The sequence below is a fragment of the Pseudophryne corroboree genome, unplaced genomic scaffold (assembly GCF_028390025.1).
Source record: "Pseudophryne corroboree isolate aPseCor3 unplaced genomic scaffold, aPseCor3.hap2 scaffold_1668, whole genome shotgun sequence".
Lineage (NCBI taxonomy): Eukaryota > Metazoa > Chordata > Amphibia > Anura > Myobatrachidae > Pseudophryne > Pseudophryne corroboree.
In genome coordinates, this window is record NW_026968304.1 from 28,102 (window position 1) to 55,501 (window position 27,400).

Below are 27,400 nucleotides of genomic sequence, written 5' to 3' on the forward strand. Positions count from 1 at the left end.
TTGCTGGATTTATAGGTGATTCCGGTTTCCATACAAGTCATGCTATGGCGCAGTTAATGAGCCTGTACCAGTACCCACAGGTAAGTGACCATGCCGTACAAAGGACAGCACAGGGAGACAAAACTTAGCATTACAGTAAATAAATAACAAAAATAGAGTACAGGTAACAAAGAGCACCACAATTCTCAAAACATAATACAGCGTAGATTTAAGTAGCGAGTGAGTAATCAACGTACTATTAGGAGCTGGTGGCCACAGATAGAGATGAGCCGTTACCAGCTAGAGAAAAAATCGGTAAAGATGGTTGCTGAGTAGGAGAGAGCTGCGAGTGAAATGTGTTGATAAGAGGGCTTTGACAACAAGAGGAAAGAGGGTTCTGCTTTGTAGAGCTAACAATCTAGTGGGAAGGGGCAACAGACAGATGACCTGAGGTGCAAGCAAGCGGGAGATAGCCTGATGGCAGTGATGTTCAAGGCATGAGGCAGGGGGATGAAGGAGTAGCCTCAGGGCTAGGTTATGCATTTGAAGGGTACCATGATACATCACTAGTTTAAACCGTCTGCCCAAGAGGTAATACCTCAAGGTGTCTAATGCCCACTTAACAGCCAAGGAATATTTTTCAACAATAACATACCTCTGGTCATGTTCATTGAGTTTTTTACTCAAATAAATAATTGGATGATCCTCCCTATCTTGGTTTTGGGACCACATAACACCTACCCCTACCTCTGAAGCATCCTTCTGAATGACAGATTCTTTAGAAAAGTTGGGTATTATCAACACATGTTGCGTACATAATGGCACTTTTATTTCCTGAAATGCTTTCTCTGCCTCCAGGTTACATTTTACCATATTTGATTGTTTTCCTTTGGTAAGGTCTGACAAATGAACTGCAGTGGTGGCAAAATCAGAAATAAACTATCAGTAATACAAGGTGATCCCCAAAGAGGCTTCACCTGTTTTTTATTTACCGGAGGGAGGCCAGTTTTGGAAAGCCTCAATTTTGTTCAGTTGTTTTTTAATCAGACCTCTAACTATGGTAAAGCCCTAATATTTAAACTCTTCCATCTCTAAGCAGCATTTCTTTGGGTTTACTGTTACAATATCTCTGCCACTCTATGTCCAAAACTGCTTGTATTCTCACTGAGTGGGACTCCCAGTCTGGTCTGTGAATTACCACATCATCCAAATAGGCAGCTGAATAATGCCTGTGAGGCTTCAAAACTTCCTCTCCATTGCACGTTAGAAGGTTTCTAGGGCACCATGCAACCCAAAATGTAACATCCTATACTAATACAACCCTTCTGGTACAGAGAAAGCTGTGATTTTTTCTTTTGCCCTGTGGGATCTGACAGTAACCTTTTGTCAGGTCCAGTTTGTTGAGATATTTGGCTGTTACTAATATTCAACACAGGGCATTGGGCTTGCATCGAACTTGGACACTGTGGGGCTGGAACATTCACTACTAGAATCTTCTGTGACATGAAGTTCGAGCATGTTCTTTATCTTTTTAGACACAGCCTCTCACTGTGCTTCAGGAATTCGATATGGCTTTATGTTGACCTTGACCCCTGGGCTGTGACTATGTCATGCTTTATTATGGCTGTTTAGCTGGGCAGTGCTGAGAACACATCCCTGTATTTAGGGCCCAATTCAGGTTGGATTGCAGAAGAAGATCTAACCGCAAAAATTGCTTCAAAGATGTGTGCGTATGCGCAGCGCCCTTCATGTGCATGTGCCCACATTTCCTGTGGCTGGCTGCAGAAAATGCGATCGCCTCTGCCTGTCAATCAGGCAGAGGCATTCTTGGGGCGGGCAGTGAGCAGCAATGCTCCATTTCCTAGACAGAGTGTTGCGGGGCCTGAGGCTGCCAAACGGGGGCGGCATCATTGAAATGGGGGGCGTGAGGTGGGCATGAATGCAGTGGCTGTGTGACATCACATGCAGCCGCCGCAATCAGAGACATAGCGGTGGTCCTTCTGCGGGTGCAGCTAAGCTATCATGCAGAAATTGTGATGCCATTGCAATTTTTGCTTGATGAAGGGGGGAAGGCGGCGGTCAGCATGCTGGGCAGCCTTGCCCTGCGATGGGCAGCCCCCAGCATGCAAACAAAAGGATTGCAATTTCTGCTAATTAGCATAATTTGCAATACTTACTGAATTAGACCCTTAATGAGGAATTCTTTATCCTTGTGAGTAGCTGACATTGTTTCTGGCACCTTTACTTCAGGAACAGTGGGGATTGTAGTTACTGCTGGAAAAGCTTCAGCTGAAAGGACTACCCTATCCTTCCAGTGTTTAATTAGGATACCATGGCAAATTTGTTCAGGCTTTCTCTTGCCTGGATGGTAGACTTTATAGTTAACCTCATTGACTTTCTCCCTGAACTCAAACCAACTTTAGCATTTAGACTTTCTTGCTTTCCACTGTGGATATCAAAACAATCTATCCGCAGTGGCAAATGTATTTGCATGAGCATTCCGATTATATACTCTTTTTTGAGATTGTTGGGACTGCTCTATATGTTCTTAAACAATGCGTACCACAGCCACAATCCATACTTGTTCAAATACACTTTTATAGGGTGTGGGCCGCTCTTCCCATGTCTCTTTAGTAACATCTAGCAACCATCTTGGATGTCTACCATACCGCAGATCAAAGGTAGATAATCCCATAGAAGACTGAGGTACTTCTGTAATAGTCAATATCAAATATGGCAATAAGTAATCCCAGGTTTTCCCATCCTCATCAACAACCATTTTCAACATAATTTTTATGTTTTGGTTTTCATTTTAATCTCTATCAACCCATCCATTTGGGCGTGATAGACTGAGGTTCTCAGGTAAGTAACTTTAAACAATTTGCATAATTCCTACAGATTTCTAGACATAAATGGGGTACTTTGGTCAGTCAAAATGCATTTTGGTATTCCTATCCTACAAAAAACATGAACCAGCTCTCTACCTATTGTTTTGGTTGACATATTACGCAAAAGGATTGCTTCAGGTTATTAAGCAGCTAAATTTACTATTACGATAATATACTGATGACCTCAAACAGGCTTTCAGGTCAAACGGTACCTATATGACAGGCATGGGCACTAAGGGGTTTTAAAAATGGGGCCTGGGAGCATGAAGCTTGCATGTGTGGCAGGAAGAACAATACTATACACATCTTTATACACTACAGGCCAAAGGAACCACTGCAGAATCCTCTCAGTGGTCTTTCAGCTCCTACGTGTCATGGTTCTCTTGTATGACTGAAACCATGAGCTGTTCTACCATATCCTCACCCCTTTCTGTCACTTGTTACAAGAGCTCAATGTGGAGGGACATGGATGGGTATATAAGCCTGCAGTCAGGGCCTACTGTCTCCCCATTTGTAACATTCACATTTTCTCTCTACTTATCAACAACTGTTCTAATGCAAACAGATCCCTGCTCATTTCAAGATGTGGCATACTTCCAGCACTGTCTACAAACTCTTCTTTCTCTAGAGGACAAACCTGATTTTGTTTCACATTATCTACTACTTTCCTAGCCATACCAACAAAAGGACTTTGGTCTGAGGGGTTTGAAGTCACACCTATTAACATATTGGTTTCCCATAAATTCCAAAAATGGGGAAAACCTCTCCTTATTATAGCATCATGCACTAAGGAAGTGACCACTCCCACATTAACAATAGCTGAACCACATAGGGTCTCAATATTCACTTCAGTAGTATTATAATAGTGGATGTTACCATGTATGCAAATTACACCAGCAGTTTTTTGCTAGAACCTTAAAGCAATTACCAACCCATGTTTCACAAGGGTAATAAAGCTACCTGAGTCTAGCAATGCATTTTCATGATTACTGTCCTTAAAATTTCACACATTTCTCTGGCTCAGCTGAAAGTACAACAGTACAGGCTAACCTGGCTTAGCAAGACATTCTGCAACATTCAAAGGCAGCATCACATTGCATGGGTTCTTGAACAACTGTGCAAGTAGTTTCAACATGTCCTGGCATACATCACCTAAAACCTTTGATCACATGATTGTCAAGTCCTTTAGATTGTTGAGATCTTTCTGGCCCCACTATGGACTGAGCGCTCACAACTTTTTAATTTCTGAGTACTCTTTTAATCACCCAGCACCATTTTGCCACAGAACAGTCTTATCAAGTTTCATAGGAGTGTGCTGGCATAGATCTAGGGGTTTATTAGGCATAGCCAGTTGTTCTTCTACTGCCAGATACCTTTCTACCATCTCCACTAGCTGGTCAGCTATTTTAGGATCCCCATGGATCACCCACTTGCACAAAGCCATGGGGAGGGACCTCAAATAACTGTACATGACAACTCTTTCCATCATTTGAGAACCAGTTAATGTCTCTGGTTGTAACCACTTTTTGGTCAAGTGGATGAGGTCATGCATTTTTGAACGGGATGTTTGTCATTGTTGTACACAAAGCAATGTGCACGATGTGCTACAACCGACAGGGTAACTCCCAATTTCTGTTTTTAATTTTACATTGTCCAAAGCATCTGCAGTGTTTAAATCAATATATGCTTTGAAGACTCGACTGAACGAAAGGGTGCCAGTAGACCAGCCCACTTTCTTTTAGACCAACTCTCCAATTGGACCGTCCTCTCAAACATGTTCATATACACGTCCACATCATCAGTCTCTGTTATTTTTTTAAGTAAATGAATAGCCTGTAAGGAGTTGGAACTAGTTGGGACATTTGTAGAAGCATTTCCAGGCTGTGCTGCGAGATACTGCACCACCTCTTTAAGACTCTCACAGTCCTGGTGTTGTTGGAGCTGCTATCCTTGGGAGCATTTCAAATACATTTTCTTATTGCTATGATACAGTAGTAGTGATAAGAAATTATAATTATCCAGTCCAGGATCTAATAATTTATTAATGGGCCCCTTAAACTGACCCATGATTACCTATTCCTGGTGGAAGGGGTTAATTCTGTAAATTGCTACGTGTGAACTCATTTTTACATTTTCCACTTATCACTCATCACATTTTCTTTTGCAATGTATAAAATCTGAAAAACATTTACAATATTTTCCAGTATATTATTTTTCCCCCAGATCAATTATGGAACCACCAACCCTGCCCTAAATGACAGACAGTTATATCCAAACTTTTACCGGATTGTCCCAGATGATCAGGACCGTTATACAGCTGTTGTTAGGTGTCTGCTACATTATGGATGGAACTGGGTTGGAGTCATTACACCAGGTGATGGTAGCGGGGAGATGGAATTACAGGTGCAGAGAACAATGATGGTAAAACATGGGATCTGCATTGAGTTCACCATTAAACTAACTAATGATGACAACATTAACAGAAGGAAAATGACAGAGATTGAGAAGCAAACTGCTAGAGTTATAGTAATTTGTGGCCTATTCTCCATGAATTTCAGAATGTTTTTTGATATATCCGAAAATTTAAATGAAAATATCACTGTTATTCTGCATGAATCAGGGACTGATATTAAATATTTGGAACACACCATCTTTCGAGCAGTAAATTGTAGCTTAATTTTCACAATGTCCCCTAAAAAGATGCCCAACATTAACAAGTTTATTAACAACATTAATCCGTCTACTCATCCAAATGATCCACTAGTGGAAGATATCTGGCTCTGGCTTTTCAATTGTCTTTCCTCAAATACAGTAAAAAATATTTTTTATCAATTTTTATATACATTTTCTGGAGTGAACTGTACTGGCATGAGTCATATTTTACCATCCTATCATGGTATGAAGAAAACAAAGCCTTATTATTCCTATGTGGCAGTATATGCTCTGGCCCATGCTGTGCAGAAGATGAAACAGTGGAGGAGTAGAACTGAGATGTCTGGAAGAAGACAAATAGTAAGTTGTCTCTACAGTAACAGCATAAAGATGGAATTTTTGGTAGTGACTGATACTTGCACTTGCATTTTGTTTTTTCAAACTCTGGACAATAACATACACATGTGCCCCCATGAGGCACGTGCCCCAAGTGGTGGCACTTGCTGGGGGGCAGCACACCAGGCTGATAAGGGCCAGGTGATTATTTTTCTTCATCTTTCCTACTTATTTTTTATATTTTATTTAGCAAATAATGGGGGTGCATCAATGGGCCACAATTGTGGTCCAGGAGTTGGTAGTAGGGTGAGGCTGGTGGTGCTTTAATGGTCTTGAGGCATCTAGACTGGCATCTGAAATGAAGGGGGCAATGACGTGATTAGAGGGGGGGGCAATGGGCAATACTGTGCCTAGGGGTGGCCTGACCCCTAAATTCGCCCCTGATGTGCCCCCTTCTGTTGTTGCATCACAGCATGTGACTCGTAGGACAGCAGGAACATGCATATGCACACACCCACTTACTATTTACTTTCAAATATATGACGGACGACTGCGGATGAGCACAGCTGCAGCACTATGAAGCACTGCCATTTGCAGCAACAGCTTTGAAGGACACATCTGTATAAAGACACCAAGTAAAAAAATGTACCTTCACCATCCCTTTCTCATCATATTGTACGTGTACATATACACCTTGACTGCTGCAACCTTCTCCTAACTAGACTCCCCTGCTCCAATCTTGCTCCTCTCCAATTTATATTCAATGCTACTGCTAGACTTATTAATCTCTCCTGCCGTCCCATACATATCTGCCTCATCTCTCTGCCAAGCTCTTCACTTACTATACAGCATCTTCTTCAAACTCCTCACTATCATGTACAAGGCCCTTTCCTACTACACTGTTCCCTACATCTCCAACCTCTTCTCCTTTCACACTTCCTCCTGCCTCTCTGGTCAGCCAATGACCACCACATTCCCAGATAAGGAGGCAGATAATCATCTCAGCAGCTTTATATAAAAGGTGTACCAATGGAGGGGCAGAGTCCTGTGCTAACCCCTCCCACACCCTGGACAGGCAATCACCAAACCCCTCCAGCCATCTGCTGTTGGCTACTGGTGTCCTCTACCCCCAGACTGGATGGGAGCAATGCGAGGACTGGTGAGCTTACACATGCCAGTACTGGGGTATATAGTGCAGCATCATTATAGGCTGTCCAATACAGATATACAGCATCTACTGTATATAGATATACAGTATATAAAAGGCCAATGACATTCATATGCTCACACACCATCAGCATGACCAAGCCCCAGCTCCCAGCAGCAGAATTTCCAGAAACCCTGCAGCTCCTGTGTGAGTAGCAATTGACACTTCTATAATCTGGCCCTCGTGTAAGCAAATCAGCTGCATATGAATTAATCTGTACCTACGTATTTGTTATTACTTTACCATACTCTTTCTTACTTCCCTATGAAAGCGACACTACATGAAAAATCTCCATTACACAGATCCCACTGGAGAAGAGATGATATTTAATGAGAGGGGAGATCTGCCGTCTAAGTGGGCTTTAGCAAACTGGGTCATACACAAAACTGGCCCTTTATATGAGTTTGATGTAAAACACGTGACCACTTTTGAAGATGACCAGGTTTACCAACTGGAACCAGGAAAAATCACATGGAAAAGAGGCACGGTAAGGGAATATCAGGAAGATCACACACTTATTGCTCAGTTCATGTTTGATAGAAGAATTCTGGCAAAATAATTTTTTGAGTAAGTTAATATTGGTTGTTATGCTATCAGGAGGTCGATAGTAACAATGTCACAGCCACTATGTTGGTGCAGGGATCCTTTCATGTCTTATACCCAAAATATAATTCTTTACCCGTGCAATTGTTATAACTTTGAACATGTAACTACTGTCGTAATCAGATTGATTAAAGTTATAAAACCCACATAGGTGAAATGCTCTAATTTCTGCATTGTTTCAACCATGGACAAAATTGACTAATATTCATGTTTGTGTCGGTTTGTGTAGTGTTTAAACTCGTCTTGTATCGGGTGCATTTTCATGCAAATTTTTGAAACTATATGCGCCAAGTTACTAAGCATTCGAGTTTATTGTTTTCGTGTTTACCGATGTCGATGCCAGTCGGGTTTTTTGGCACATTTACGGCCGTCATTGTCGTTTGCGTACGTGTTTGTGTTGTTTTTGCTGTTTTTTTTTCTAAGTTAAACGCGGCAGGGTTTTTTTTTTCCGGCAGCCGCATTTTCACTTTTAGTTTCGGTTTTCATCCCCGTTCGTGATTGGTTGTGTTTCAGATGGTAGGAGTGTCTGTGCGCAACCATATAAATACGCCCCAAACCGTCCGCACCTCGTGGGTTTAGTTAGTGGTGAGGAGAGAGGTTGTGCAGTGGAGTTTGGTGAGTAGTGTTTGTTTGGAGGAGTATTTGTTGTATTGTGTTTAAAAGTAGTTTTGTCATTCTTGTTGTCTAGTATTTTTTGGTTTTGTCTCAATTTTTGTCCAAGTTTTTTTAATTTATAGTCCCTTGTCAGTGTGTGTGTGTGTGTGTGTGTGTGTGTGTGTGTGTGCGTGCGTGTGTGTGTGTGTGTGTGTGTGTGTGTGTGTGTGTGTGTGATTAGTGTAGTGGTAGCGGAGGAGTGTTTTGCTTTGACTTTTTTTTCTGTGTTAATTGTTTAGTCACACAATCATGTGTGACTCAGAGGTGGCTGAGGTGAGTGAGGTGGAGGGTGTTAGTAAGGGGGAGGAGGTCGGTCAGGTGGAGGAGGTGAGTGTTAGTGAGGTTAGTGAGGTGGAGGAGGTTGGTGAGGTTGCTGCAGCAGCCTCAAGTGACAGTGATAGTGACAGTCAGACAGCTCCGCAGCCACGCACCACTACTAAGACTGGGCGGAATGTCAAGTTTAGTTATGCAGAAAATGTGGCATTGGTGCGGGAGCTGATGAAGTATCAGCGGCAGCTATTTGGGCCTGAGTCCGCCAAGGTGCCAACACGGAAGAAGATGGTGTTGTGGGCGAAAGTAGTTGCTGCTGTAAATAGTGAGGGGGTGGTGAAGTGGACGGAGGACACGTGCCGCAAACGGTACTATGACATAAAGCGACGTGTCAAGTCCAAAATGGCCCAGGAGACGAAGTCGGCTCGCAAAACCGGTGGTGGTCTGCCCTTTATTGCCACATATCTGGACTATGAGGAGCCCTTGTGGACTATAATCCCTCCAGAAGTAGTGTCTGCAACCCATGTCCGGGATTCCGATCGCTCCAGGAAGGATGGTGAGCATGTGTATTTGCCTTAACATTCTATGACATTACTTCTGGCTTACTGTATATTTTAAATGTGTGTCCTGTGACGTTGCATGTTACTCCCATCTTCAAGTGTGCGTCATCAAATACATTGTTTTGGGTCATGTTTCATACAAAAGTCAATGTAACGTCTTACTTGCTTGTATGTCATGTGTTTTTTGGACAGTACATTTTCCATGTGTAGTTTGGACTTGGTGTGTCATTGAATTGTCCAGCAATAAAGGCCCTCATTCCGAGTTGATCGGTCGCAAGGCGAATTTAGCAGAGTTACACACGCTAAGCCGCCGCCTACTGGGAGTGAATCTTATCTTCTTAAAATTGCGACCGATGTATTCGCAATAATGCGATTACTAACTACTTAGCAGTTTCAGAGTAGCTCCAGACTTACTCTGCCTGTGCGATCATTTCAGTGCTTGTCGTTCCTGGTTGACGTCACAAACACACCCAGCGTTCGCCCAGGCACTCCCACCGTTTCTCCGGCCACTCCTGCGTTTTTCCCGGAAACGGTAGCGTTTTCAGCCACACGCCCCTGAAACGCCGTGTTTCCGCCCAGTAACACCCATTTCCTGTCAATCACATTACGATCGCCGGAGCGAAGAAAAAGCCGTGAGTAAAAATACTTTCTCCATAGTAAAGTTACTTGGTGCAGTCGCAGTGCGAACATTGCGCATGCGTACTAGGCGGATTTTCACTGCGATGCGATGAAAAATACCGAGCGAACAACTCGGAATGAGGGCCAATGTTTTACTATTGCACATTGTACAATTTAAAAGTTGGACTATGTTTTTTAATTCAGTTATCCATGTGCAATGTTTCCAAATCAGTGGTTGATATGTTAGAGGCTGGAGTAGTGCAAAGTGTCTTTGAAGGCAGTTACATGTATAATTTCATTAGTACTCAATGTAATATTGTTTAAGTCAAGGCCACTATTTGCTGGTTCATTTTGAGTCTGTATTTGTACACTGACACAACAACTGCAGACTTAGTTACCTTACTGTTTTTTTTTTATTTTATTTTTTTAATTTTTGTTGGGCTCATATTGTGTTAATGTGTGTTTGGAGTGCCTCATCACAGACCTATTTCTATATCGCATCTGTATTTTTTTTCCTTTTATTTGAAAATGAAGCTGTGTGTTTTGGCTTGTTAGTGTATGTTTTTGGAATTGTGTCCTATGTCTGTGTCCTGTATATAATTCCCTGTGTTGCACTTTCCATAGTGCATATGGCTATTGGACAATGTTTTGGGTTTGTTGTTGTGCTTTTTGTGTTTAATGTCCTTATTTTTAGATTCATAATAAAACATCCATTTTTTAAAGATGTAATGTTTATAAGCATAATGGGTGGATGTATTAACAATAGCATGAATAATTTTTACATTTTTTGGGATTTACAATGTTGAAAAAAAGCAGTACTGGTCGTCCTACAGTGACTCCCATCACATCTGATGATGATGACGCTGCGGAAGCAGGTAAAGTGTCCATTGTAGTATAGGTTAGGTTTGTAAATGAATGGCCATAACAAAATGTCACTTTCAATACTAGGTCCATCCAAAGAAGTCTTAAACAGCAGAAGGAGCACTTCTGGAACACACCACAAAAAACATCTGCCAGCAAAGAAAGCAAGGTCTGATGTCCAGGGCCAACCACAGCAGGCTACCCCGCCACGAAGATTATCTACTGTGTGTTCGGTGCCCCCACTCCAAATTTTGGACACACCTCCCAGATGACAACCACACTTCCCTCATCTTGATTGTGAGTAACAAACTGTGATAACAATTAAAAATGTCAGATCTTTAAAAAACCATTTACTTAAACTAATTAAGTCAATACCCATCAAAATCTGCTATACTTACCCAAGTCAGTAAAACATGAAATGGAAACCAAACAAAATGGCCTACACAACATCCAGTAAAGATATGTATGTCCACTTCAGCCATACAGTAGCACATTGTGTGGAAGATGCTGCAACAGAAACTCATGTGTAAGCTTTGCAAATAGTAAGATTGTTAGAATCATTTACACATGTGTGCTTGTCCTAACATTGCCAACTGCATACAAAAACATTACTATGTTTTGGTTGGAGACACTATAAGGTAACACATTATGGATTACAATGTGTTTTTAGGCAGGAGTATGTCTGATGTACCATACAACTCATGTGTTTGCTTTCAGAATGAAGTAACCAGACACATTTTCCACAAACAGGCATATGTATGTATTTAAGTAATGAGTGATGATGTTGCTAGGCCGGATATCTGAAAGCACCAGTCCATTACATGTGTTCCATGTTTAGTGCTTTGTACCAATGTACTAAACATATGGATAAGTGACGGATACATGTTTTTAATTTCAGCTTCTAGTCCTGGTACCAGCATCCCTCCGCAACAACAGCAACACAGTGACATGGATGACACAATCATGTTAGAAATGCATCCAGTAAGCGAAGGAATCAGCCCCCCAGCACCTGTTGGTACTCCACAACAGCAAAGCACACCACCACCCCAATACAGCCCAACAACACCAGTAACACAAGACCCTGATCAAGTGTTCTGGACCATTTGGGCTAGACAGCAGGCCACTAATGAAGATTGCCTGCGTAGGCAGACCCAAATGTTTGCAAGCCTACCATCTCACATCAGACGAATCAGCAGAAATCTGAGTAGACAAAATGAAACAAACACAAGAATTGCAAATACCATGGAAATCAACGTGTCATGGGCAACTTACAGCGCATAATGGAAGAACAGCACAGACAAAAGCAAAGCTATACATTTTAGAAAGCAATCAAATTATCAATGAATCCATGTCCCGAATTGTAGACAATCAAAATGCTGCAACACGTGAACTCAATGCCACCCTCACTAACCTCAATGAACCACTCAGATCCCGGCAGCAACAGCAAACAAGCAGCAGTTCTGGTACGACTACTCCAAATGTAACGCCAGTGTCATCACCACCAAGGCATTCCACCAGAGCACGCCAACATGACAGTGCTAAAGGCAAAGGCCAGGACAAGCAACCACCCAAATAAACATAAAAAGCCACACCCATTTCTTTAAAGAGAAGAGAAAAAAACCATTTAAGAATGTATGATTAACAGAATATATATAACACTTAGCTCCTTGACAAATTGTACAACATCATTAATTATAACTGGTACAAACAACAAAAGGAATTTTGTACGCACATTTCTTCTTTATCATCTTTGTATTTTTTGTTAGCAGGAAACTATTGTTTGAGCTGCACATAGATGTTAGCATGCAGAAAGCAGACCACTTGATTTTTTTCTAATCATTACTCTTTCTAGATTCTAATCATTCTTTGAGCCAGAAGACAGACTAATTGGCAGCCAGGCAGATTGTCTTAAGCAGGCAGAAAGCAGACCACTTAATTTTTTTCTAATCATTACTCTTTCTAGATTCTAATCATTCTTTGAGCCAGCAGACAGACTAATTGGCAGTCAGGCAGATTCATCCATGACCAATACAATTTACAATGTAAATTGTAACTGTTTTACATTTCTTCTCTAGACGAATTGACAAGAAAAACACAATTGAGTTGGCTAAAAGTGTCCTAATATGTTGGGGGTAATAAATAGATAATTCAGTCCGAAAATGACTGACATTATTGTTGTGCCATGTTTGTGTGTGTTAAAAATAAGTAATCAGATTTAAAAACATGATGCAGAAACAACAACATTTGAAATATTTGAAAGTTGAACACAAATGTGTGTAATGATGGATATATGTTGTTAAATGTGTATTGCCTTACAAATCTACAAGTTTTGGCCAGCAAACATAAGGAAATAAATTATTTTGCATGAGAGAACTTTGTGTCCCTTTTATAGGCATCCTAATTCAGGTTAGAATGATTTGTAAGTGTCAACACATGTAAACACGGCTGAAAAAAGCAGGTCTATTTTTTTGCTGCGTTTTTTAACGAATCGCAAACAAATCTGACCGCAATTGAGCACTCAGAGACTAACACCCAAATACAAATGAATAGTGAATTCCCGTATTGTATGAAATAACAGGCGCGTTTGGCCGATGGTCTATTCATTCGTATTTGTGTACTTTGCCGTTCAAACCATTACGAATGTCCCAAACACTGCCGAGATTTGTGCTTAGTGAATTCTCGTGTTGGGACTTAGTAAAAAAAAACGCAAACCGGCCAAACTCTGATTTTTAGTAAATACTGGCCCATGTCGGTATTTTAGGTCAACCGTTAATCAATAAAGTTGATTAACATCTCAATCATTATTTATTTCGTTTGAATATTAAATTCCTAGGTGAGTTTTTTAAAGAAAACTGCAGGTCATCTACATAGGTTGTGCAGAGATCCTGGCACATCCTCTTCTGATGAGAAAGAGGTTTACAAATGTAATAATTTGGGGGGAGTTTGTCCAATTTCAACTAATCATTTTTCATGTCCAGATTCTGATGATTCTCTTTACAGATGTAGCCACGCTCATAGTTGCTGCTGCTGCACCATATAGGCTTCCTAATCATGCCATACATATAGCACAGGTTGGCAAAGTAAGGCTTGATAAGGCGCAATAGGACCTACAGCATGCAATACACAGCTTCACCACTGGGTGGTGATTGCTCCACTAATAAAACTACAGTACAGTGCTGATAGCAGCAGATGGATTTGGCACTGCAGAATACTGTACAATGTAGCAGGCCCTAACAAGAGGGACAATGCACAGTATATACAGTAGCTCTTTTTTTTTTAAACAATAATACTGCAGGGCAAAATTCGAAATCACCAGAATGGCAGGCACCCAGAGACAACATGCCTTATAACAGAAAGCTCCAATGGTGCGCTCTACATTAAGCAGAAACTAAACAAAAAAATGTTCAGTGACTCCAATGCACACAAAGAAAAACACATTTCAGAGTTCTACACAGTGAAATTTTTTACGAGTGACATCATTATGATATTGCAGCAGTCAGTCACCTTTATCTGTGACTCTCTTTGCATAGTGGTATCACTGATGGTCACCATGCCCGTGAACTAGAGTTCAATCCCTGCAAAGGACACACTTGTGTATGTATATATATATATATATATATATATATATATACACTGCTCAAAAAAATAAAGGGAACATTAAAATAACACATCCTAGATCTGAATGAATTAAATATTCTTATTAAATAATTTGTTCTTTACATAGTTGAATGTGCTGACAACAAAATCACACAAAAATTATCAATGGAGATCAAATTTATTAAACCATGGAGGTCTGGATTTGGAGTCACACTCAAAATTAAAGTGGAAAAACACACTACAGGCTGATCCAACTTTGATGTAATGTCCTTAAAACAAGTCAAAATGAGGCTCAGTAGTGTGTGTGGCCTCCACATGCCTGTATGACATCCCTACAATGCCTGGGCATGCTCCTGATGAGGTGGCGGATAGTCTCCTGAGGGATCTCCTCCCTGACCTGGACTAAAGCATCCGCCAACTCCTGGACAGTCTGTGGTGCAACGTGGCATTGGTGGATGGAGCGAGACATGATGTCCTAGATGTGCTCAATTGGATTCAGGTCTGGGGAACGGGCGGGCCAGTCCATAGCATCAATGCCTTCGTCTTGCAGGAACTGCTGACACACTCCAGCCACATGAGGTCTAGCATTGTCTTGCATTAGGAGGAACCCAGGGCCAACCGCACCAGCATATGGTCTCACAAGGGGTCTGAGGATCTCATCTCGGTACCTAATGGCAGTCAGGCTAACTCTGGCGAGCACATGGAGGGCTCTTTGGCACCCCAAAGAAATGCCACCCCACACCATTACTGACACCTGCCAAACCGGTCATGCTGAAGGATGTTGCAGGCAGCAGAATGTTCTCCTTGGTGTCTTCAGACTCTGTCACGTCATTCACATGTGCTCAGTGAGAACCTGCTTTCATCTGTGAAGAGCACAGGGCGCCAGTGGCAAATTTGCCAATCTTGGTGTTCTCTGGCAAATGCCAAACGTCCTGCACGGTGTTGGGCTGTAAGCACAACTCCCACCTGTGGACGTCGGGACCTCATACCACCCTCATGGAGTCTGATTCTGATCGTGTGAGTAGACACATGCACATTTGTGGCTTGCTGGAGGTCATTTTGCAGGGCTCTGGCAGTGCTCCTCCTGTTCCTCCTTGCACAAAGGCGGAGGTAGCGGTCCTGCTGCTGAGTTGTTGCCATCCTATGGCCTCCTCCATGTCTCCTGATGTACTGGCCTGTCTCCTGGTAGCGCCTCCATGCTCTGGACACTACGCTGACAGACACAGCAAACCTTCTTGCCACAGCTCGCATTGATGTGCCATCCTGGATGAGCTGCACTACTTGAGCCACTTGTGTGAAATCACTGCTAGCTTTCAAAAGTGACCAACACATCAGCCAGAAAGCATAGAAACTGAGAAGTGGTCTGTTGTCACCACCTGCAGAACAACTCCTTTATTGGGGGTGTCTTGCTAATTGCCTATAATTTCCAACTGTTGTCTACTCCATTTGCACAACAGCATGTGAAGTTGATTGTCAATCAGTGTTGATTCCTAAGTGGACAGTTTGATTTCACAGAAGTGTGATTGACTTGGAGTTACATTGTGTTGTTTAAGTGTCCCCTTTATTTTTTTGAGCAGTGTATATATATATATATATATATATATATATATGGAAAAAGTAGCAACCACAGCTTTTTTCTGATTTTGACTGTATATCTGTGTGCATGTTTGAGTCTGTATACGAAGCATGATAGAACTTGTTTTGGGAAAATTAGAAAAACGCCATTAATGCTACCTTTTACATAGATATACAACTAGGGTGGCCAATCTCGGGATTGGAAACAGCGGGTTCCCATAATTTATGGCAAAACTTGTCCAGGATTCAATCCCGGGATTTGAAGCTCTAATACTGTGCATTTCGGTATCAGGTAGCCAATTGTTTTCTTTTAATGCCGGCCAGCTTTGAGCATCCTCAAGAGATTCAGACACTGCCCAGCTCCTTCCTCCGGGCTCCCCCTGAGCAGCAAGATGTGAAGTCAGAGGTCATGCTATGCAGACAGCCACCCATCACCCATCATATGGACCTCACCAAAGGAAGTGACCCACTTGCTCAGGCATAGTGGTGAGTTATGTGTGAGTTATGTGTGAGTTATGTGTGCGGTGTGGAGCGGTGTGGAGTGGGGGGATACATAGTCAGCAAACCAATCCCAGATATCCCAGGAATCTCATTATTAACTATTTTTTAATCCTGATACCCGGGATTGAAAAAATGGCCCAGGATTGGCCACCCTATATACAACACAAGTATGGCTTTTTAAATTATGAGTGTAATCTTTTTAAGACTTAGTTTACTGTACTTCTTCCCGGGACTCCTCATTGCTAATAGCACTAGACCAGTCAGTGTCAGATCCTTCTCCATTGGTTCTTCTACAGAATCTGGCATATAACCCAGCAGAGCTCCCCATAGTATATATGGGGAAGCTGCATTGTGACTGTAGTGGGCGGGGGCATCTGGGCTTTTCAGTATATTCTCTCAAAGCCAGAAAGCACAAAAAAGACTATAAGATTAAAGCCTGCACAGCAAAACTCATTATCTCAGGAATCGATTAGAATTACTGTTATCCTTTGAGTTAGCAAATTGAAACCACTAAACCAAACAAAGCCACCCGCAAAGTCCAGTTTTCTGTCATAATGTGCGGTGGGGAAAGGTGCTTCTTATCATATCCAAGGCTGCTGGGTCATGTATTGTGTGTTAGCACTGCCGAGGTGAGCATGTCTGTGCAGATGACAGAGCCAGAAGTGGCTGCCGAGAATTAATAAAAGGTTAGAAAACATTACAGAGGTGAAAGGGAAGTGCACAGAGGAGCAGGCTTGGTTCTGCAGCGTATAAACACCAAACACTAAACCTGAGCCCGTCATCCTTAATTTATCCTCTGTTCCCTCCCTGCAGACTCATCCCACTTATGCCTCCAAGATTATGGCCATGGTGCTCTCTACCTCTGGAATTCTCTATCTCTCCCTATTAGACTCTCCAACCCTCTACACAACTTTAAACTGGTTCTCAAGACCCACTTCTTCATCAAACCCAGCAGTCTCTCATCCTAACCCTCTGTTCAATGCTCATTGTCTTCCCCATCTGTGTCACCCCTATCTATCTTCCCCTCCCCTTCAGAATGTAAGCTCTCATGAGGAGGACACTCTCCCCTCATGTGCTTGTCCCTCTCTTAGTCTATTTTCTACTGCATACTCCTTCAGTTTTGGCCACCCTGATGCTTATGTCAGTGTTATGTTTCCTGATGCAGCAATGTTAATATACCATGTACTTGCCCTACATTGTCTTGTACTGTAAGTTATTGTTTTCTTGTTTTGATCATTTCTTTATGTACTTTATTAGGTGCTGCGGAGTCCTTGTGGTGCAATATAAATAAATAATAATAATAATAATAATAATAATAACAATAATGTTATGTCTGCCTGAAATGACTCACACTTTCTCTATTCAGAGAGGCAATTGATGGTTCAGTTTCCTCTTCCTGCTCACTGTGCATTGCTTCTTTTGGGGGTTCAGATTGGTCTATTGCCAGATTATGCAACACACAGCAGCTGAGCATAATGCATGACACCTCGGATAGAAAGTACAACAAAATGCCACCAGATTTGTAGACAATGAAGCCTTGTTTTTAATAGTATGAAAATGTGTTTTATGGAGCTAGTGGATTTGTGTGCATTGTTACACTAATTCATAGCAGGAGAATGCAGGAGTGATGACGTAGTGGGAAAAAAAGAGCAACAGCAATACCCAGAATCACTTGTAATGACATCATATAAAAGCAGGTTAATAGTTTTATGTCAATCATATTTAATGTGGCTTACCCAGTAGCCCTTGCTCACGCAATTGTACTGTCTCAATTACTGTATATAGATTTGCCCCAATACAGCTTTGCTGCATATAGCAGCTTGCTGTAATGGAATTGCAATCAGTATGCATCTTGGCATGCCACATCCACATGCATAGCTGCCAGGTTCTTATTGAAGTGAATTGCAAGGTATGCATAGCAGGATCATGCCCCGCTATGCAGTCAGTTGTATGCTGAGATACATAATAATCGCTGCAACAGTGTAAAGGGACACATCTATATCATGGAGGGATGACTGACTGAGGATAAAGGCATCATGACATGAGCCAGGATAGCAAAATACAACACTCATGATTTTTTGTTTTGCAACACATGCCATCTGCACAATAGTAGAATGGATGGATGGACCTTGGACTGCACACCATAATTCCAAACATAATATAGATGATATCATGCAGAGACTTGTAGTTCCTCACAGAAAAAAAGAAAATGCATATGCACACTCTATAGTGCTAAGCACTGCTAATCAGAATAATTATAATACACTCTGCAATCTAACATAGAGCAAAATTGAGGTGCTTGGCATAATTTTTTGTCAAAAATATATGGGACCTACAACTGCAACCAAGTGACCTCATCTGGTGGATCCCTAACACTAAGGTTCAAGTTCAGGGCACAGGATCCCTCAGGTCATAGGAACATAGAAACATAGAATTTTGCGGCAGATAAGAACCACTTGGCCCATCTAGTCTGCCCCTTTTTTATTTTATCCTTTAGGCAATCTCAACCCTTTTTTAATCTTGATTCTTTGTAAGGATATTCATATGCCTGTCCCAAGCATGTTTAAAGGTCAGCACAGGCTAATCCCCAAGGCATTGCACTAGTGGGAGATAAAAGTGTTAGTGTACCAGAAATAAGAAGCTAAAGCTACTGTATGTGTTAGGAGTGTTACATTGGTGAAATGTAATAATTAGAATGTTAAAAGGTGATGTGGGCACTATCCTGAGGTGGTCTAAGCTCAATGTGTGTGCAGTCAACAGCGCCCAGAAACTTAGGCATGCCTGATATAGTATAAAAAAAACTTCTCTAATGTTATGTCACTGTGGCTGCTGACTACAGAGGCAGATATAGGTGTTGGCAGATCCATCATTGAACTCAGGACCTGTGTAAGGTACCTAGAAAAGGTGGGTTGTGAAAATTTCCAAGGACTCTCCCAGTGACTGATTGAAAGGAGACAGTTGCAAAAGAATGTAGCAGAGAAAGCAGCACAGATACTGTGCAAGACTGTCCAGTGTCTGGGTGCAGCTAACGCTTGACGAGGTCATAGAGATACATTAAGTTCTTTATGAGTGAGCCAGAACATCTGGATGTCATCAACATCAGATTTGGGTTTAAACAGCCCTGAACAAAAAAAAAAAAAGCATGCACGGTACCTGAGGGTACTGCACATCCTGCTCTATTTACTGCTCCTGGGTCCTTTCAATCAGGAGATAAGGTGAGCCATGTAAGAGGAGGACACAGCAACACACATGGCTCAGCTATGGATCACCCAGAAAGATTGTTGCAGGTAATTTAGGTCCCTTTTATTAGCATCATCCACGTATCACAAACACACAAACACACAGCTCATATGGTCATCTGTGTGATTCTTCTATTCTGCTGTGAGTTTCCTTGGTGTTCCATCATGTTTTGAAACATGATTCTCAGTAGCCCTGTGTGTTATAATCCTGTGTATGGAAAGTATTTGTGGGTTGGTTCAATGATCCATTGAATTCTATTTCCGTGTTTCCCTTTAATGAATCTCTAAGTTGCAAAATCAGCCAAAACTATGAACAGAAATGCAATCTTAACCAAATACGATTCTTAGTAAATGTACCCCTTACATCCCACCTGATGATAGCTATGCAGAGACTCTATCGGATACATTTGCAAATAAATGGATAACAACAAGGCCATGACAAGGCATCTCTGATGGTCTCCTGAGGGATCTCCTCCCAGACCTGGACTAAAGCATCCGCCAACTCCTGGACAGTCTGTGGTGCAACGTGGCATTGGTGGATGGAGCGAGACATGATGTCCCAGATGTGCTCAATTGGAATCAGTTCTGGTGAACGGGCGGGCCAGTCCATAGCATCAATGCCTTCATCTTGCAGGAACTGCTGACACACTCCAGCCACATGAGGTCTAGCATTGTCTTGTATTAGGAGGAACCCAGGGCCAACTGCACCAGCATATGGTCTCACAAGGGGTCTGAGGATCTCATCTCGGTACCTAATGGCAGTCAGGCTACCTCTGGCGAGCACATGGAGGTCTGTGCGGCCCCCCAAAGAAATGCCACCCCATACCATTACTGACCCACTGCCAAACCGGTCATGCTGGAGGATGTTGCAGGCAGCAGAACATTCTCCTTGTCGTCTCCAGACTCTGTCACGTATGTCACATGTGCTCAATGAGAACCTGCTTTCATCTGTGAAGAGCACAGGGCACCAGTGGCAAATTTGCCAATCTTGGTGTTCTCTGGCAAATGCCAAACGTCCTGCACGGTGTTGGGCTGTAAGCACAACCCCCACCTGTGGACGTTGGGCCCTCATACCACCCTCATGGAGTCTGTTTCTGATCATTTGAGTAGACACATGCACATTTGTGGCTTGCTGGAGGTCATTTTGCAGGGCTCTGGCAGTGCTCCTCCTGTTCCTCCTTGCACATAGGCGGAGGTAGCGATCCTGCTGCTGGGTTGTTGCCCTCCTACGGCCTCCTCCACGTCTCCTGATGTACTGGCCTGTGTCCTGGTAGCGCCTCCATGCTCTGGACATTACGCTGACAGACACAGCAAACCTTCTTGCCACAGCTCGCATTGATGTGCCATCCTGGATGAGCTGCACTACCTGAGCCACTTGTGTGGGTTTTAGATTCCGTCTTATGCTACCACTACAGTGAAAGCACCGCCAGCTGTCAAAAGTGACCAAAACATCAGCCAGAAAGCATAGGAGCTGAGAAGTGGTCTGTGGTCACCACCTGCAGAACAACTCCTTTATTGGGGGTGTCTTGCTAATTGCCTATAATTTCCACCTGTTGTCTATTCCATTTGCACAACAGCATGTGAAGTTGATTGTCAATCAGTGTTGATTCCTAAGTGGACAGTTTGATTTCACAGTAGTGTGATTGACTTGGAGTTACATTGTGTTGTTTAAGTGTTCCCTTTATTTTTGTGAGCAGTGTATTTATGCACTACTCAATTGAGAGCTTACATTTATTTGCAAATTATGTTACATATCTTTTTTAAAGATGTTCCTGACTTACTGTAATTCAGTTTCAGAAAAATTACAATTTCTAAGTGTTTTATACAAGACACCAATGATGTCAGTGATGCATGATTTAGCTAAGATGTCATCTCCTATCCTGTAAGCACCTTGTTAATGTAATAAAGATGCAGCCGCACTCATCTAGTGTGGCTCCATCGCAAACGTGCACTGCCAGCGGGACTAGGCGATCTGGCACCGTAGTGAATGGGGCGTGTGCATGTCACGGACAGACAAGCTGTGATGGGTGCGCCTAGGCAGAAACGCCCATGCACAGACGGAGCCATGATTAGTGTGATCACATCTGTATGAGGTCACATTATTTAAATAATAAAAATCTAGGTACCTAGCAACGGAACCTTATGGGGGATCTTGCTTCACCAAGTGCATACACACTTGCCATTGCAAGCAATGATGGAGCAACTTTGGCGGCCATGCTACATTCGGCAGCGTGGCCCTCGCTAATGACATCCCCCATTGGCCCTGCATGTAGGGCCAATGCAGGATGTCACTGGCGACCCACAGGAGCGTGCATCATCAGTGACATAGTGGATATTCTAGACAATCATCCTGATATGTTTATCCGTTCCACCGTATCGGACGACATATCATCTAGTGTGTGCCCAGCTTTAATTTCATCAGATGCAGAGTTCACAGGTGTGAATCCAGCCTCAATACTGCCGTATGCATTAGATCGTAAGAACACAACACTGTGACAACTAAAAATGATGTAATAAGTCATTTACATGTATAACTTCATTAATCATTTACTTATTTCTCCATGTACAAGATCCCCAAATCTCGGTGCAATGACAGATGTCCTCCTGGATACAGAAAAGCCTCTAATGGAGGATTCCATGTCTGCTGTTATGACTGCATCCCGTGTTCTGAGGGGGAAATGTCCAATGTTACAGGTAGGGATGTGCTATATACAGGTAGAATCATCATATGAGAGTAATGGAAGCTACAATAGCTACAGTATGGAGAATGCACTCAGGAGACAGAAGAATATGGTTACCCTCTTTACCACTGTCAGTGACTGCATCTACACCTTCTCTTCTGAAATAGAGATGTATTCATGCTCATCATGGCTACATCTCAGATCGATCACTCCCAGTTAATGACATTTGCGTATGTGCCATTATCACGTGGCCATGTATCCAGCAAATACTGTGTATGATGTTATATTTTTGAGGATGAGTTTGGGGCGCTGTGCTCCCTGTACTGGTGGGGCTTGGCTGCTTTGGGGTAGCACACTGTAACATTTTATTTACCACTTTTTGTAATACTTTCATATCATTTTCTACTAATATCACTTTTTAAATTACACTTTTCATGTGTATCATCTTTTATGTACTGTATAGCCTCGGCTTCCTCTTATTCACTTACACTTTAGCCTCACACTAGTGTGCTGCCCTGGGGTGTCTGGCCCTTACTGGTTTGTGGGGACTGCGCCCAAGACTTAGACTTAAGGTTAGGTACCCCCAGTACTCAGACATGCCTTGTAGTTGGCCTGGGGGTTTACCATACCTTTGCACATGTATGCAAATGAGATCTATGAAATTTCCACCACCATATACTGTAGTTATCAAATCCTGTTGATATCATTCCGTGTGCGGGGGGGATACTAGTGTTTCTATTTTCAGCAAAATGTATTGGATGTTTTATTTCAAATCTTTAGATGGATGTTCTATAATTTTTTTATGTTAAAAATGTACTGGCAACACAGATAATATGCTATTTTATATTACATTTTAGACAGTGAGACCTGCCATAGATGTCCTGATGAAGAGTGGCCGGATGAGAGAAAAGCGAGATGTCTTCCCAAAACATACGACTTTCTGTCCTATAAACAGGACATTGTGGCCATAATCTCCTCAGTAACAGCTTCATCTTTCTCTGCCATAACATTATTAATATTAGGGTACTTTATTTATTACTGGAACACTCCAATTGTGAAAGCCAATAATCGGGCACTGAGCTTCATTCTCCTGGTCTCCATCTTGCTGAGCTTCCTCTGTGTGTTTTTTTTCCTCGGTCGGCCAGTGGATATAACCTGTAGGCTGAGACAGGCATCATTTGGGATCTTCTTCTCCACAGCTGTCTCTTCTGTACTGGCCAAGACTGTCACTGTCTGCATTGCTTTCAAAGCCACCAAACCTGGCAGTCCCTGGAGGAAGTGGGTCACATTCAAAGTATCAAATTATGTGGTCATTGTGGGCTCCTCTGTCCAAGCTCTGATTTGTGGTATCTGGTTGTCTGTTTCTCCTCCCTACCAGGAGTTTGACCATCACTCCTATAAGGGAATAATCATCATTCAGTGTAATGAGGGGTCAGTGATTGGGTTTTACTCTATGTTGGGTTACATGGGGATCTTGGTGGCTGTGAGCTTTGTTCTGGCTTTCATGGTGAGGACATTACCAGACAGCTTTAATGAGGCCAAGTACATCACCTTCAGTATGCTGGTGTTCTGCAGTGTCTGGATTGCAATGATCCCAGCCTATCTGAGCACCAAAGGAAAATACATGGTGGCTGTAAAGATATTCGCCATACTGGCCTCATGTGCTGGAGTTCTGGGCTGTATATTTTTTCCTAAACTCTACATTCTGCTTTTCAGAACTGAATTGAATTCCAGAAAAAGTATGCTGGGAAAGACCAAACCTAAGGAATTATATATGCATTAGTGTGCCAAAGTCCTTGGCCAAGTAAATTAATTGTTAATAAAAACAAAATGAAGTGAAATAATAAAAACATTTATTCATAATAATATTTCACATGATGTTGTAGATAGACATTATCAAAATGATGAATAATGTTATAGTATAACATAAAATTCAGATTAAATTTGGTTTTCATCAATGTGGCTTCCTTTGGTGCGTATCACTGCTTCACATATTTTAGGGATTTGAGACACCAAATGTTCTAAAGTTTTATAAGTCATGCCTTTCCAGGCCATGTTCAAACATTCCCATAAGTTATTAGTATTTATTGAAGCCATTACACAAACTTTTCTGTCTAATTAATTCCAGAGGTTCTCAATGGAATTGATATCAGGTGGTTTAGGAGGCCATGTCATAATTTGCATACTGTAACTTTTTGCTTTTCTTTTCTGTTCACATAATTAATTTACAGTTTAGATGTGTGCTTAGTTTCATTATCTTGTTGCATGATAAACACTTTTCCAATATTTTGAGTTCCAATTGGTACAGTAATCTTAAAATTAACTGTATGACTAAAACAAATATCTAACACACACCTAAAAGGAAAATGAAAATCAAATCACTAAGGTGAGTAAAATTAACCCTAATTTTTTTTTTAAGTATATAAACAGTAAAAGGTTGAAAAAAGAGAATATTAGACCACTAAAAGGTGAGTTGGGTGTCTTGATTAATGATGACAAAGAAAAAGTAGAAATATTGAATTATTGTTTTTCATCAGTGATTACTAGAGAGGACCAGATGGGGGGATTAATGCACAACAAAAGTAATGATAATGTCCCATTCCAAAATACTTGGTTAAATGAGGAAGTAGTCTGGGTGAGTCTAAGTAAATTTAAGATAAAAAATTACCTAGTCTGGATGGACTTTACCCAAGGGTACTTATGGAGCTTAACTCAGAACTAGCAAGGCCTATACACCACTTCTTTGGTACCAAAGAAGTGGTGTATAGCAAAGGTAGTGTCAATAAAAAGGGAATTAAAACTCATCCCGGTAACTATAGACCAGTAAGTAGAACATATAAAGTGGGGAAAATATTGGAAGGTATAATAAGGGATAGCATACAGGAGTACTCTGATAACTCCAAGGTTATTTATAAGAACCAGCATGGTTTTGTGAGGGAAAGGTCATGTCAAACTAACTTAATTAGCTTGTATGAGAAAGTGAGCGATAATCTTGATCAGGCAAAAGCAGTGGATGTGGTCTACTTAGATTTTGCTAAAACCTTCGACATAGGGCCACACATGAGATTGATTTTCAAACTAAGAGAGCTTGGTTTAAGAAACACTATTTGTACTTGGGAAAGTAATTGGCTAGATAAAACGGAACAGTGAGTGGTTGTTAATGGGATATTTTCCAAGTGGGCATCAGTACGCAGTGGAATACTGCAAGGGTCCGTACTCAGGCCACTATTGTTTAACATATTTATAAACAACCTACAATAGGAGTAGGTCTGGAAAGCACAGTGTACATTTTTTCAGATGATACTAGACTGTATAATGTAATTAATTCAGACATGGAGGCGTAGTCTCTACATAACTACTTATTTAAACTGGAAGTTTGGAAAGATAAATGTAGAATGAGGTTCAATATAGAAAAATGTAAAGTAATGCACTTTGGGACTAAAAATAAACTTGCATCCTACAAACTAAATGGGAAATATGTAGAGGAAACTGTAGTTGAAAAAGATTTGGGGTGGCTCATTGACATTAGACTTAGCAGTAGCAGTAGTACCCAATATCAAAGTGCAGCAACAAAGGCATATAAAGTGTTAGCATGCATAAAACGAGGAATCCTGCCACTGTATAAATTATTGGTATGGCACACCTTGAATATTGTGTACCGTTCTAGGTGCCACTATACAAAAAAGATATCTTGGTACTTAAAAGTGTTCAGAGGAGAGCCGCAAACTTTATTAAGGGGTTAAAGGAACTGGATTTTGTGGAAAGGCTTAATAGGTTAGATATATTTACAGTAGAAAAGAGGCGGCTAAGAGGAGACATTATCAATATTTACAAATATTTAAACGGTCAATACGTGGAGCTATCTGCCCATTTATTTGTTAAAAAATCTCTACACAGGAAATCCTATGAGGTTAGAGAAGAAAAAAATTTATACCCAACAAATGAAAGGGTTCTTCACAGTATGGGCAGTGAGGATTTGGAACTCTCTGCCAAAGAAGGTAGTAATGGTGGACTCCATCAATATATATATATAAAAATGGTTTAGATAAATTTCTAGCTGAAAAAATATTCAAGGATATAGCATCTAAAAATAATGTATTTTAGAAACTGCACGAATAATAGTTGTTAGACTTAAAAACAACTTCATCTGGGTCACTATAGTTACAGTAAACTATAGTTACATACAGAATAAATTAAGAAATATAATACACGTTGAAATTGATGTTTTCAACCTCATTGACTATGTTACTATGTTACATTCTCTTACCATTCTTTGAATATACTGATGTCTTCTGTTTACTGAAAGTTTCAAAGTGGACTCGTCGGTCCAAATTACTTAATTCCACTAATCCAGTGTCCAATACCAATGTTCTTTGGCCCATCAAAGGCATTTGACTTTATTTAAAGACCTTAACAGTGGTTTTCTGTGAGCTATGCTACCATTTAGACATACATTACATAGACATCTTTTGACTGTATGAACTCATACTGGAGTTTGTCAATATTGCAGTTGCTGGGAGTCTTCGGTTTCACTTACTCGTTACGATAATATATTTATCTTCCCTCTTTGATGTACACCTGGGTCATCCAGAACATTTCTTATTCACATTTGTACCTGTTTCTTTGTTATTGAGCTAATGTATACGTTACACTAGATGGTGGATTTTTGTTTAGCAATTTGTCGATGAGTATAGCCTTATTCAGATATAGTTTGAATTCTGCCATGAAATTCAATTGACTATTTGCATCTTTTCTTCATTTTGAAAAAAGTTACGGTTAATATTATTAATTTTAACACTGTAAAAAGGAAATTTTATATTTAAAAAAGATATAAGGTAGGCATAATATTCTATAAATAAAAATACATTTTATCTAAAAAATATTATTGAATAAAATTAATCAACATACATACCAGATTATTAATGACCAGCTCTAAATTATCTGCTTTAACATATCAAAAAACTATTAGGACTGCAATAAAAATGAAAAACAATTGTATTTACAAATAATTTGGTAAATTAAGTATATTACATTTGAAATAAAATCCAAAATAATTTTTTCCAATAATGATAATGATTGTAGGGAGCAGTTAACGTTGATATTGATTAAGAAAGAGTAATATAAGTAAACATATATGCTTTGGTCAAAGATTTTTCCATGTTACTATATATATATATAT

At 41.0% G+C, this 27,400-nt stretch overlaps 1 protein-coding gene across 1 annotated transcript; it reads left to right on the forward strand.

The window, feature by feature from the left end:
- Positions 1–44: 44 nt before the first annotated feature.
- On the forward strand, positions 45–24,004 carry LOC135001714 (vomeronasal type-2 receptor 26-like). Its single transcript, XM_063951607.1, has 5 exons — positions 45–80; positions 5,091–5,879; positions 7,334–7,549; positions 22,111–22,234; positions 23,079–24,004. The coding sequence occupies exons 1-5, from the start codon at positions 45–47 to the stop codon at positions 24,002–24,004; spliced, it is 2,091 nt and encodes a 696-aa protein (XP_063807677.1).
- The last annotated feature ends 3,396 nt before the right edge of the window (positions 24,005–27,400 follow it).

Coding starts and splice junctions, on each gene's coding strand:
- LOC135001714 (XM_063951607.1), top strand. CDS start 45: ATGGCGCAGTTAATGAGCCTGTACCAGTACCCACAG. Junction 81..5,090: donor GCCTGTACCAGTACCCACAG/GTAAGTGACCAT, acceptor TTTTTCCCCCAG/ATCAATTATGGAACCACCAA. Junction 5,880..7,333: donor TGTCTGGAAGAAGACAAATA/GTAAGTTGTCTC, acceptor TCCCTATGAAAG/CGACACTACATGAAAAATCT.